The sequence below is a fragment of the Tubulanus polymorphus genome, chromosome 4 (assembly GCF_964204645.1).
Source record: "Tubulanus polymorphus chromosome 4, tnTubPoly1.2, whole genome shotgun sequence".
In the NCBI taxonomy this organism is placed as follows: Eukaryota; Metazoa; Nemertea; class Palaeonemertea; order Tubulaniformes; family Tubulanidae; genus Tubulanus; species Tubulanus polymorphus.
This window is the reverse complement of record NC_134028.1, coordinates 3,354,972-3,369,514: the sequence shown is the minus strand read 5'-3', so window position 1 is coordinate 3,369,514 and position 14,543 is coordinate 3,354,972. Positions and strand designations below refer to the sequence as shown.

The 14,543-nt window shown below is 38.5% G+C and overlaps 1 protein-coding gene across 3 annotated transcripts in view; it reads right to left on the bottom strand.

The window, feature by feature from the left end:
* The window catches only part of LOC141903692 (uncharacterized), a 55,598-nt gene that overhangs the window by 7,544 nt on the left and 33,511 nt on the right, over positions 1-14,543 (bottom strand). Inside the window, exons 2-7 of one of the 3 annotated variants that reach the window (XM_074791927.1) lie at positions 11,355-11,517; positions 10,888-10,997; positions 10,162-10,230; positions 8,875-8,967; positions 4,712-4,832; positions 2,340-2,425 (exon numbers count right to left, since the gene is read on the bottom strand). In XM_074791927.1, coding sequence (XP_074648028.1) covers positions 2,340-2,425; positions 4,712-4,832; positions 8,875-8,967; positions 10,162-10,230; positions 10,888-10,997; positions 11,355-11,517 — 642 coding nt within the window. Of the gene's footprint in view, positions 1-1,271; positions 1,343-2,339; positions 2,426-4,711; positions 4,833-8,874; positions 8,968-10,161; positions 10,231-10,887; positions 10,998-11,354; positions 11,518-14,543 lie in introns of all 3 variants that reach the window. The other 2 variants (XM_074791928.1, XM_074791929.1) reach the window with 2 other exon arrangements.

Here is a 14,543-nt window from a genome sequence, read left to right as displayed (position 1 = left end):
GTGAAGAATATTCACGAGTAAAACGATAACAAAATGACTCGCAGCATTTTCTCTCGTCAATTTTAGTTGCCACGTAGATATACAGAAAATGATTTAGTCGTGGGAAATGCTCTGTGTTTTGAATTGCCAGAAAGCGGAATTGTTTTAAAACGATTCAGTTTCCTGGCAAAGCTATAAGTGACGTCATTATGGCTTTATCCCCCTTTATTCCAAAGGTAACTTTTTCTGACACAATATACTTACTGTAGAAAGATAGATAGATATAATATGGTATAATATATGATATGCGAAATAACATAAAGAAATGTACGAGTGAAATGCTCAAAAAGTTGCGAGACGTATACCAGCTATATAAACGCAAATGATGCTTGGGTTAGACAACGGCTTGTAGAAACCCATTCGTTCTACAAAAATTTGTTTATGAGCGCACGATTTTTTTCTACGCAATAAAACTGGCGAAATCCGAGTTGTGGATCAGGCAAGAAGAAGAAACAAGAAGATGACAAAAAATGTTAATGTCAGGAGGAGACATGATGATGCATCTGTATGCAAGTTGCGTTTACGATATTCAATAAAATAGATATGTACCAGACAGCATAAGATGTTCTTACAAGGGGTTTAAAGAGGCTAGGATAGGTCCACGCCATCGGGAATAGAAAAAAGTTCGGCAGAAGTGATGAATTATTTATCAATCTAAATCGTTTTTATATTTTCTTTTAGAGAATCATATAGAATTCCCAGTATCGCGTGGGTTTATATCTTTTCCAATATATGTGTAACATAAATACGTGAAGGTTCTTTCGCCTGATAATGTTGACATTTACCTCATTCTTGCAGATAGCTGGTAAAATTGTACAGACATACGTCAACGTGTCCATGTCTGGCGCTGTATTAGAACGAATTAGAATAAGATCCGTGTAATCATTATCTACATCGAAAACGTAGGAGTTTCTTGTTTTTATTGATAAAATGAGGAGCGGTTTAAGCTTCCACCGCTGTCGTCTATCATGGAATCGCAAGAAAAAGATTTTTGTAACGGACAATAGATCCGAGCTTATTGCATCCCGCCTATCAACAAAGCCTTAATATATATCGATAAGAACAGGCTGAACTTCCAATCTAAACCCAACTTCTAATAGTCTGGCTGGTTGTTTTGACCGCGTACTGTTCGAGCATTTGACACTACGTAACTTTATAGAACACACATATATATGATCATAATTCGTGGGACCATGCGGGCATGCAGAGAAGCGAGATTTGTATATACATACTCTTCATTTTTCTTAAGAGAGTAAAAATGTCTTTAGTTTGGCATCGATTTCCTGTAAACTCCTTCGGGCACCTATTGGTAGATAAGCATGGTTATACATTATTCAAGCGCCAGTTATAATCATATTCAGATTAAGATAAAAGCGGCTAGCCACGGACACCGTGTAATACAAAGCCATTTTCTTCTGAAATTTATCACGATGTCCAAGGCTGGCCATGGGTAATATATCATACGTGAAAGTAGGATCATGCTCCTAATCAAGAGATTTCATGCATGATCAAGTTCATGTATTTGAAATCTGAAATTCATATATATTCAAAGCAAAGTGCCGTACGTGTATTTTCTTTCCCATTTGGTATGTGACTTTTTAGCACTTAATCCTATTTTGAGGCAAATACATCTGACTAATAGCAAAACTATCATTAACTGCATATCTTCTGTCAGTACTGAATACGGTCTAAAGTTAAATAAAATCCGCTATTCAAAAAATAAGATGTCAGTCAACAAAACAAAACTTAATCAAACTGTTTGTTTTCTATACGTAAGATAAGTATTGGAACGGGATTTTAGATTTCGGATGATCAGCTCTTCGTGATTGAGTTTAGATGGGTAATGTAATAATAACATGCCGAGAACATGCATAAAGATTCTGATGTGTAGGAACATGATTCTAATATAAAACGTAGAGTATAGAAACTTCGGTGGCCATGAGCAGCAGAATCGATGCCATTGATGTAAGAAAATAATCTACCCTAGCCACGTGCCACGTATTGTCTCAGACTCGACGTTAGTGTTATATATGTTAGTTATATAAGGGCGATCAAGCACGAAACGGCAAACACGATAGCGTACTACGCGTTTTTATCTTTTACAGATGAGATGCGCCAGAAACCACAACGAATCTCTCGTTGATGATCAATTCTATTCATCTTTTGAATAATCCGATCCGTGTATTTTAATTCAACGTAGTGCGACACAAAATGCGTTCTGTCGTTTCGCGAGCCACCGCTGGTTATATAAACGAGGGTTGTAGGTAGCATGACACACTGTGGTAAGTTCTGATACATACTGTCGTCGCCATCAAGTTTAGGAAAGAAAGTTGGGAAGGGCTCATTTATTTCCTGACAACGCATACCGGCGTATTTTGAAGGACACCTGCAACACATATTCATTATGAAATGAAACAATCGAAAGCATAGCCAGTATTTTCGTTATATCTTGCCTCGCCCGAGATCTCGATCCAACACGAACAAAATGATCTACAGCAAACATCGATAGTATTTTTCCAGAGGTAAATTCACAATCGTTATACCCGAATAGAATTATGTATTATTGAAACTAATTCATTATCAAACGTTTGCTGTGCGATCATTATTTGTAACATGCTGGCTACGCTCGGTAAACGAAAGTACAAAAAGTGATTACGACATAATATGAGATACATTAAAAACGTATACGTTTTGGTATAATAATAATAATCTACAGTGTTTGCTACGTCTACACGAGTAAATGACGTCCCCCGTAACTTACCAACACGATACGGATACGTCGAACGGATAGATTTTTTACATACACAAAAATAAGTGCGCGTGGTCGTGTGTTAAATTTATTAGCTTATGATAGCAGATTTATCATGGTCCTCAGAGACTGGCTCATCTGACGTCGTAAAATCAGCTAAATGGAAACTTTGTTGTATTCGGAATTTTGCTGTTTTGGGACACGGTGTGAGCCGATCTCTATGTTGACCTTATAGTAATTCATATATTATGTAACCAAAAATTCATTGTCGTTTTGAAATTTTTGATGTTGCACAACGAAAGACATTATCGTTATTATCCTTTCAGATAAAGCCCAACGCACACCTCGCACACGACACACCGAAACGCGGACACAGGAGACGGAATGTTTCTCCTTGTTATGAAATGAGAAACATTTCTTTCGAGAAAACAATGTTTCCGAAATCTAACACGTTTGAATCCGTTTTTCCGTGTTCTGTCTGTCGTGTGCGTCGGGCTTTAATAAGCCTTAAACCTTTCACAACCTGGATATCGTATTATTTTTTCTAAAGGAATATTTCCAGACTGGACTGCATTGAAAACGAGAGAAAACTTCTTTCCTGGTAAAAGCATCAAAAGACACAGAACTACTCGCGATTGTTTTCGAAGTTTGGCATCAAATTTGACATTTTTGTTTGACTCGCTGTTCGGTAATGTGAGATCGAATTTCTAGAAATATTTTTTTATGAACCAACTTCAATTGTATTTCATACGTGATGTTGAGTGAATGGATTGGCGGTGTACATCGACCGCAAACTATCGAAAACCGGTTTCGCTACATTTCATTAAGCTGTAATGTCAATTCGTAAATTGATATTAGTGTTACGGATGAAAATCTCGATTACAACGCGCACCACGGAAAAGACCATTCCCAATTTTAAGGTGCGCTGAAATGTCAGCATTCTTACATTAAACCGCACATTTAATCATACAGCGCTGCGAGGTTCTATTCGACGCGTATTCAAATCAAATTCCCGTGATGAATGTACGGAATATAGTGATATATTGATGAGAACACGGTTCAGAACCGTCAGAGATGCCATTCATCTTACTTCTCACATTAGTCTTACAATTCCCAAGTGTTAACAACATTGTCGCTCGGCGATGATTTATATAGATTTACGTTGTTGGCAACGATTATGTGATGTGCCCCAGTATATATATGAATCAAGAAAATATCTCCCCTGTTCACGCGTTTCAATAGTTAGATTTTCGAGGATCGATGAAATTTCAATTTGTTCTTTTCGTGTTTAGGCTACAGCCGTGTTCTGAATAGTAGAGGTGCCTTAAACTAGGTAGATACAGTTTATACGAATTATAGGCCGGTTCCATATCCATAGCTCAGACCTAAGACCATCTTATAGTTATATAGCCAATCTAACAACTTAAGATAAATCTTATGATTTTAAGACCACTTTTGGACGTAAGCCCCGATTTGGAACGGGCCGCAGATGTCGTAAATATGAATAGTCCACTATCGAGAACCTTAACGTTTCCTAATCGTCTTCGAAATCGATTCGGGCTTAAAACCAGGAAAGTAGTTTTTTTTTGTTTTCACGTCAAAACTGTGCTATCATTATAAACATGTATCGCGTATATGAATGAAATGATTACAATGAACCTCTAACGGTCTGGTGTAATCGAATGAATTCTATCGTTTTTACGAGGATCTTAGAATCTTATCTTAGAACTTCCTTAGAACTTAGAGTTTCCTGTCGAATAGTTCCATACGGCAAAATAATGGAGCTCTTAATGTTTTGACTTAATATATATGTATAATATACATGTACAGCTACATATAGACACAATGGACGCTTATCGTAGATGAAAATTACATAGTATATAAAATAATGTTATGATCTAAATCAATTCATTTTACACTTACTTGCAAAAACTGGCTTTAATGGCTGGAATATAGATACACGTGCCTCCGTTGAGACAATACGTCTGTTTTTCACAAGGATAATAATGCCCCGTAGGTTTTACGGTAGAATTTTGAACAGCAGCTGAAATTTTGAAAAAAAAGAAAATCAACGTTTGAAACAGATTATCTCTGGACATTGTTAACCTTTGTTTTTTCGACCATTGAAAATCATCTCGTGTTACGTGGATTCACCCCCCTCAATTAAAGAAACCTTAGGAATTAGATGCAATTCCTATTGTAAACATTATCAGTGAGTATCTGATCTGTATCGTTTTATGGAATGAATAGCCTCACGTTTGATATCGTCGCATCGTTCTTTTCTCATTCGTGCGCTATGAATCATTTTGAATTGTTTTTAATTATTTTCGTGGATATCATCTTATGTCTAGACACCCGTATAGTAAACCGACCAAGACAGAGACGTTTCTGCTTAATGAATTACGTATTCGCACAAGAACGGCGATGGTTTTGTTATATTAGGCTGATCTAGTATGCTGTTGTTCGTCAATTCACTGTACTCAGATAACACGGACCACGCGAGCTGAGTCGATATAAGGAAGTCTCATATTGCTAATTCCGGTCGCGAGGGGGCGCTCGTCGTAAACAATGTCAACCGACCATTAGCCGCCCAACACCAGTTACAGAGGAGAATCAGTACTTTCCTTTGTCGAAGTAACATTACCCGTGCAGAAAAAGTGCACTCAGTGCCCTCTAGTGTCAGATAAAAAACTAATTATGTTAATTATGTATTCGCCGTATTTCGAAAACCAGCATAACTAATGACAGTATCGCCATGGGGACTGATCCGATTTTTAGCACAACATCCTGACTTGGTTTCCTTTGAACGGAAATGAAGTACCACAATGATCAATGGGTCTCGTATTTTCAGCACTAATGATACGGCAGGCTTGGAAAGTATAGAATGAGGATACTCGATATGCCCAGAACGCATGCACATTACTGCGCGCGACCACGGTTCGGTGGCGGTGAAATGTAAGCGTTTTTAATTGTACGAATGAATTATCGAATATATGCAATCACTCGTGTTTTGAAATGACGAGCTTTTAGGCGGTGGATACTTAAGCGGATACGTGTGTTCAAGGAGAGCTCGGGTCATAAGTGATCGTATTCCACGCCGTCTGACGATGATAATGATCGAACCAGCTGAACGCCATATTGGATCGGTCGCGCGTGATAGTTTATGCCATTACACCGAAAGAACCCATCGGTTAATAATATACATTCGTAGATGAGAGCATAGTCTGGGTTAAATTCGCCAATTAATTCAACGTTCGTCGTTGACGAAATCACGAACACGACGGGGGGATATTATCATTCCGGGGATGACCGCTCTAATTCAGAATTCATGACACAAATGAAACAAATAATCGTCGTCTTCTCCCGATTCGATTAATTCGTTCACTGATAATGTTTCTGGACACGCGATCACACATCAGCAGCCAGTACCTGTGATGAGTATATTGGACTAGATACAAGACACAAATTGATCTGGTTAATGTGAATTACCATACGGTCTTTAACCCATATCGTGGGAGAATCACTTTCCAGGCCTGAAGCGTTCAGGTGATGTATTCCCGAATCCAACCGCGTTAGAGGCCTTGCAAGATTTCCAGGTTGAAAAATTCGTTTACCCGCGTTTCAATTTTCAGATACTTGAATCATTCGAGTAAAAAACTCCTTCGGTGGAGCAAGATCAATTATTCGCTCCATAAGCTGCGGTTGGTGAAACGATTTATACTGTAAACATCTTTTTCTGAGCATCCTTTAATCTTTGTTGAATCTCGCAGAAGATGATCAAGGTTGACGATCATTGTTCGCATTTGAAAAACAACAGAGAGGGCAAAGAAGGTTCATTTATTTTGAACGTTTGTCTAGAAAGAACTGACTGTTAGAGGGCTCGAAAAACTCTTTGCATCAGGACTTCGTCAGGTTTCAGCAATGAAAGATTAATATTTCCAATTAAATAAGACTAATAACTCAAAGATTCACGGAGGAAGTTTTCATCAGAAATTTGGAATTCAATTAATTTTCAATATCCTGAAAAATGATGACATATAGTTGGAGTAATTTTGTGACCGTCGTGCACTATAGAGTAATGCGTTAAAATGAAATTGATTGAAAACAGAATTGCACTTATGGTCTAGTCGGAACGTCAATATCTCTGTGAATCCGACACACCACGCGCCAATCCCTGTACGGCGATAAACCACACGAGGAGAAGAGTCCAGATCGATCTTTCTTTCTTTTTATACCAGTCTCAGAACGATCACACGAAACATCGCCATCTTGGCACTCCCACCCATTTATATCGTCCAACACAAAGGCATAATACAGTTTCGCTCATAGAGACCGAAACTAGTAATATATATCGCAGATGGCCTGCAGTTATTCCGTTAGAAGTACTACAACTGAGAGAACGAGGAAGGTTCTTTGCAAATTAGCCAAATTACCTTAACTATCCATGGGGTCATTATTCTAAATCTATCATCGCAAATGCAAAGTTTAGCCTCAGTTCACGAGCAGTTTAATTCAATGTCAACAGAATCGTACATTCGTGCATCGAATATATCGAGACATTTGGTGCCTGATTACGGAGTGTTAGATGTCGAAGGCTGCATCGATTTACAAGTACAATTAGAATCCGCCGTGGATTAGGTTGATGTCTTAATACGTGACGATGTACGCACTGTACCATCAAACAGTATAACAGAATTTATGTCGAAGCAACGAATTCTATTTCGGGTTTACGTCACTGGGTATAATTTGAATAAGCCCCCTTCAGATTAAATCATTGCTACGTTAATTTTAATTATCTTATGTTTTTAAATGTTATTAGCAAAAAGAAAAAAATCGTGAGTTCATCAAAGAGAATTAAGACTGTCAATATATTCTATTTCAAGTTCTTCGCGCATTTACTCGACATTTACTCAATTTCCATCCGTAATTGATGTTTCTCACCTTTTATTTTGTTTTTAACATCCTTCGGAATTCCTTTGATTGCGTCGAGAACGTTCCAGTTATAATACGTGGCTTTGGCCATTGCGATTGACGTGCGGTGGCTAAATGCGACGTGAATTTCGACAGTAAACAGAAATGACGGCAGCGAGAAAGTCACTTCAAATGGCTAGACGTCAGAAGTGCGCAGCAGCAAAGTTTTCATTAGATATAAATTCCGAAATTCAAAGCAGGTATAACGTGTGCAACGTGTCAAAATCAATGCGACAAATCCTCTGTGGATTTCAACTAAATCGCGGTGACAAGTGTTAAAGTGTTATAATGACAAACGCGTCTGTATCTGGTTGACGAGTAAGGCCAAGAGGAAACGCACATATATATTATATCACCGGTAAGGTGCGCGCGCAGCGGAAAACGATCGGTTGTTTCGTTACCATGAAATCTGAACTGATTCATTCAAAAAGGCAACACCTTCATCTTTATTAATGATTACGATCAACGTCCTTCCTCTCGTCATGATATCCGTACAAGTTCAGCGAGGTTAATAAAAAGTAGAGTAACGGTTTAAAAGTTCAAATTATTTTCTTCTTTAACTATATAGAATCAATCGTTTTTACTTCAAATTTAATACAATTTCTGGTGTTGAATATTTCACTTGTTCGATTTGTAATGATATTTTTGATGAGCGATCCTCTCGTCCGAGGACGCCTATTGTCATCAGAATCACCATTAAATCGCACTGGGGAATCTTAAGTTTTGGACACCAGAATCTCAATAAAACTAGAGTAATTGATTTTTTTTTTTTAATCGTGTTTTGTTTTCACCGCGACTTCGTTCAGCTAATAATTAATTAATTCATCATATATTCATATCCGGAGAAATAACATCCGCTTGAAACTTAATAACAAATAATAACAAACGCGTGGGCAACTTTAAATCCGTTCATAGTACATCGAACCGCTTATCGAGTGCAAGTAACAAACTGAATAAGAAATACGCGGAAAGTTTCACGGACGATGGACGAGACAGTGGACTATATGAACCTAAAAAACAGATCTGCTCGCCATTCGATACTGACTAGTGGGTAATTTGATACAGAATTCTTATGAAAGAAGACTTTCTTTACCTCGGTGAATGCATATACTTACATTTTGTGGGTTTTGGAGTGGTCCGAGGCACTGTTGTAACTACTGACTGTGAGGGGGTAGTGGGGTTGCTAGCACCATTAAATTTCGTTTCAACTGCAATTACGAAATCGAAGTACATATAAGTAATATTTCAAAAGTTGCATGCGCACAGATTAGGAAACTACAGAAACAAATACGGTTAAAGGCGGTTGGCATGGCAACGAACCGGTTACCAATAGATATATCATATAGCTAAGTCGCACGACGAGCCTGGATGATATTCTAAACGGCCGACTTTTCATTTTTGTTGTCTGCGAATTAGAAAATCCGGTCCGATTTAGCACGACGTCTCGTACGAGTGGGCGTATTCTGAAGGGCTAGTCCTCTCAATGATTTTGATAATCAAATATTCTCGGCGTATTCGCATTCCGAGAACTTGGATGACGCGTTTGTCGTCATAAAAACACAATAGGATAACATTCAATATGTATACATGCTTATACCGGTTGTTAGAAAATACAAAAGAATTTTCGAAATAACATATTCTTTTTTAGCGAACGGGGATCAATTTTCCCAACTTCACTGATTAATATATATGAGATATAGCCATTCACTACAAAAACAACTTCGGATGTCACACTAAAAAATACATCGACATTTGCGTAAATGTATAAACGTATTTGCTGCGAAGATTTTTCATTTAGAAAGTTGAAAGAAGCTAATTCACGATATACATATCATATCTGGTCTGGCTCTAAACTAAAAGCTATAAGATTGCCTGAATCTCGTAGGGAACCGCTTAACATTTAAAAGTTTTTTTTCACAAAGTAACTCAAAATTATTTTGAATTCGTACGGTAGTGTCCAAAGCAAATGATTCATTTGATGTATTTTCCTGGAGCTTTCAAATTTCCTGGGAAACGGACCGGGAAACGTATATTTCTAGATTTTCATCTCGAAAATGAGAAGAATATCAAATATCTATATTTTAACCTAATTAGTAACCCAGAAGATGAAACGTGCAGAGAATTAATCAGCCAGTAATAGACAAAAGACATCGGATTTATGGACTTCGAAAAAGTTGAAACAGTCGATAAATTAAAAAAAGTACGTATATAACACGTAACTTAAATGAAACGCGACAACAAATATTGACAACACAGTTTATAAATACATAAACTAGTTCTAAACTATTTCACTACTGATTATGCTTTAGTATAGCTGCTATAATGTATATAGGCGGCGCTGCTGTGAAGTAGCTATACATGATAAATATAAATGGTGACAACATGTTTTTAATATTTTGTACCTCGCGCCGTTATCACCGGTACAGTGGTGGACAGAGCAGTTATTTGAAAATCAAACGAGCGACGGTTCACTGTAAAAAGAACAACGGTAAGCTCTAAAAGATCATTCCTGCGACAGGTCGATTTGCTTTCGAATAATTTCCCAGAACAATAGGATTCACGGAATTCTAGATTTTTGAAGTTGTTTATTAATCGATAGGTTTCAAATAGTCATTCGGGAACTCTGAACGTCTTTCGGCAATTCGGTCAAATACCCGCCAGGTGGTGGTGTTGGTCAAAACCAGGAGTCCATCTTAATTTGCTCTAGCGCTGTGACGCGCTTTCGCAATAAACTCAATGAACTTTGAGAACAATAGTTTGTGCGACGTGTATAATAAGACCTGCGATCAGAAAGAATGCGTGTAGACAACGATTGTTGGACTTAGACAAATATCTAACAACGTTTGGCTTGGAAATAGAAGCAGCTCGATCGCCCTCTATCGGCTATGAAATTACTTCAATCCTATTCCCGCAGACTTAACGGTCTGACAGTCGTTTCTATCCGACCGATAAGAAATAGTATCGAATTAGAAACGACGCGTCTTTGGTGAAGTAACTCCGCTCTACGGACAATGCCAGGAATATGTGACCGTGCCACAAATATATTTCCCAAAAACAATATCTTGGCGTTTTAAGTAGTGAAAAACATTTATTAAAATGTCCGCCAGCTAATCGAGGAAAATACATACCTGCTAGGTACAAATTTTGGCGAACATCGCCCATAATATTAGTAGCTGTACAAGTATATGCCCCAGCATCTTGAATTCTTACTCTGCGAATACGTATAGTTGAACCTCGCCTAGAAAAAAAAGACGAAATACTATGAATATAATACGTCCCTGGGACACATCCTCGTAGAGTAACGGACTAAGTAGCACTTGTAAATAGACACTTCACATAACAATACATCCGCTACAGCCGTTTGAAGTCGAATTTTCGTTACTCGTTTATCTGATGTATCGATAGTGGGTTAAAGTTTAAGAAAATGAGAGAAGGCGTTTCGGACATAGATATTCGCTCAGTTATGTTTTGGTTTTGATGTAATTTCGGCGATCCTTATCGCCAGGTGAAGGCGTCTTTGTAAACGGCGATACATTGAAATGCGTTTACCGCAGCAGGATAACGTTGTTTGGGTGGTGGGCCTACACGTCATTACCTATTTCGTCGTATCCGCACTCCTCGGCGTTTTTTATAACGTCGCCCGTCTTTGGACCACCGGACCACAGGTTTCGGGTTGCCTTTCACCCGACACTGTATTTTAACTGTATCACCTTCAACTGCTATGATGTCATCCATCGGCCGAACCTGAGGCGCCGCGGCTACAAAGATAAAAAACAACAGGCAAACTTGATAATTAGGATGTATATAAATAACATCATTAGAACGCCGGAAATGCTAGCGCAAAGACAATGGTGTTTTTAACATAATTTAGAATCAGTCCATTTATAGGAGAACACTTGAAGAAGATGATAGGCATCTCCGTTGAATCGAGATGAGACTGAATTTCAAATTCAGAAACGTGTTTTTGAAACGATTATGTAATACGTGACCCTGACACCTACGTCACCTGGGCCCAGTTCCATAGTCATGGCTTAGACTTAAGACCAATTTAAGGTCTCACGTTGTTAGATTGGCTATAGAACTAACATGGTCTTAGACTGGTCTTAAATTGTTAGATTGGCTTTAGAACTAACATGCTCTTAGACTAGTCTTAAATTGTTAGATTGGCTTTAGAACTAACATGCTCTTAGACTGGTGTTAAGTCTAAGCCAAGTCTATTGAACTGACCCCTGGTGTTACAAAAACGTGAACGGAATAAGTAAATTGAGATATCAAGTAAAAAGCTTATGCAAAAATCCGCAATTATTATAAAGACGAAAGCATCGGTGGCGTGATTATATAATTTCCTCTCGAAGTTGGTTTTGTATCTGGCTGGATTTTTTTTTCATGTTGTCGTCTCGAAATATCGTCTTCATTCATCAACTGTGCATTAAATATTAAACCATCCATACGTTGTTTAAATTGAGCAGATTATGACGACATAACTGCTGCAGACGCTCCGTGTTTTAATTCGAGTCTACGTAGTTTCAATAAGATTCTTTCAAATCACTGCCAGGGACTTGAGGAAAATAGCATGTTTCGAAATCGGAAATTCTCTTCAGTTTGAGAAGTAAAATGAACACCGATTCCAGGGTAGCTCTTGTTCACTACCGCAAATTGGCTCCGTTATACTCATAAAATAGCAACGTGGGCGACGTAAACCCGTAGAAATGAGATTTAGGAGAGACGACTGATCAGACAAATTTGAAAATACAAGCGTCTCTTCGCCGAGTGTTAAGAAGCCAGTTAGGAAGTATCAGGTGTTAGTCAACCCGGTCGCCCCTAATTACCAAGAGTGGGCGTACAAGATAACGCCTATGTCGCGTAAAGTAAGCATGAACCGAATACCCGCGCTTCGGCTGGTAAAGGTTTTAACTTCTTCGAACAGAATTTCCGCTATGACGCTGGAAATGTAGCCACTCTGAACACGAGCGAGTGAATGCGACGCGGCCGTACCATTAGCAGTGATTCAATTGAATTCGAATCCGACAAGCTGCGTGTGACTCTTTTTAAAAACAAATATGTTTTCACATACACAGACAAACTTTAATAAACTAGTTTATACGAACACTAGGGAATGAACGCTACGTGTGTGTCCAACTCTGTGGCGAACTATGATTCATCCTTTCTATTCATTCTCTACTATTAATATTCCTTTCTATTGAGTTAATTAACAGGTGATGAAACGAAATTCACAATTTCTGTTCACAGGAAACTTCGCCAATATTCGGTTAATTGAGTATCACTCTTTATTTTCACGTAGTTCTGAGTCAGTGAATGTCATCCAGCTGTTGCAGACCATGCAGCCACCAGAAAAATAGTTTTCCTTATTTTCTTATCGAAACATAAAAAATTCTTTTTTACAGTCGTAAAACTTTTGCTATGAAAGAATTTGAAAAGACCGTTAACTAAAACTGAAGATTACAAGCTTGCCGATGTACTTAGCAAGAATGAATACCTGACCTGTACCTTTACCGACCGATTGATTTCCGCCAACTTGATCCGTTTTCGAAATCAGTTCGGGGAAAGTTGGATACAATGCGAGCTATTTTCAAACGGCTTCCATTAACTGAAGTCCTTGTGTCTTACCTGGGTAAGACATATCAAGTATTCAGGCAGCCATAGCATACTGGGCGATAACTATTCGATGTTTAATGTTCGTACCACGAGGTACGAATGGGGAAGAGCAGGTTTGAAGCTTGTTGTGACGCCATGCGCCAACGACCACACGGGGAAAGTTTAAGCCGACAGAAAAGTTAGTCACATACTGAAACGACGACACTCCTTATCGGTATGCATAGAACTGTTTACGGTTATGTTATACAAGTCGAAATAGCTACACATTCTACAGGTAATTTGCACCAACTTTCACCTTACGGAGGGAGAGGGAGATAAGGATAGGGAAATTTCGTTACACCGGCTGCATATCGTCGAGATTACGATTATCTAACACTGAATTGATGGGCTACGGTGCGATATTCCTCTATTCGTTAGAGGCCAATTATTCTCGCTTTTACAAGAAGCACGTTGTTCTGAGAACAGTTTTTTTATCTTTTATCGTCGGTATCAAGTATCGACACTTGTGTATATACCTCCCATCAGACGTGTGGTACATCGCATTTATTCTTTCACAGCAGTGCTTGTACAGACTTTAGCGAATACTGTAGGTAAAATGTATTGAATGTATTACGCAATCAAGTATTAATAAATTAGAGAAAAGATTTCTCAAGATAACGGACCCCCTTTTTCGGTGTGTCCATTCGGAAGAACGTTACATTCAGCGACCATTCGTCCCAGAGCAACTCCCCGGACGAGCGTCACAAGAAAATCAAGAGATCTCACAAGGATCGATTACAGGAAAGAGAATCTGTCAGAATCTAAAGAGAATCTGTCACAATCTAAGAACGTCGCTGCATCGCAACCTACGTAAATTAGCGGCGATATTTCTCATCGGGAGAATTAAATCCTCGGCATCCTTAAGAAAGGGAGGTAAGACCATAATCGAGACCGACAAAGCGCTTGAATTTTTCGTTAATGTCGATCGGTTTAAGGGAAGACGCCTAAGTCGAGTATTTTGTCCCGACGCTTTGTGTAACGTGAACTGAACGCCCACGCGCGCCGACAGGATCAGATAATTCAGACGACTGACACGAGGATTTAACCGTGATTAAACGAACGAAAGATTACATTAGATCGAGTTCAGGAATGTCTCGTTCAACAATCAGCCTTGACGTGAGAAATAACT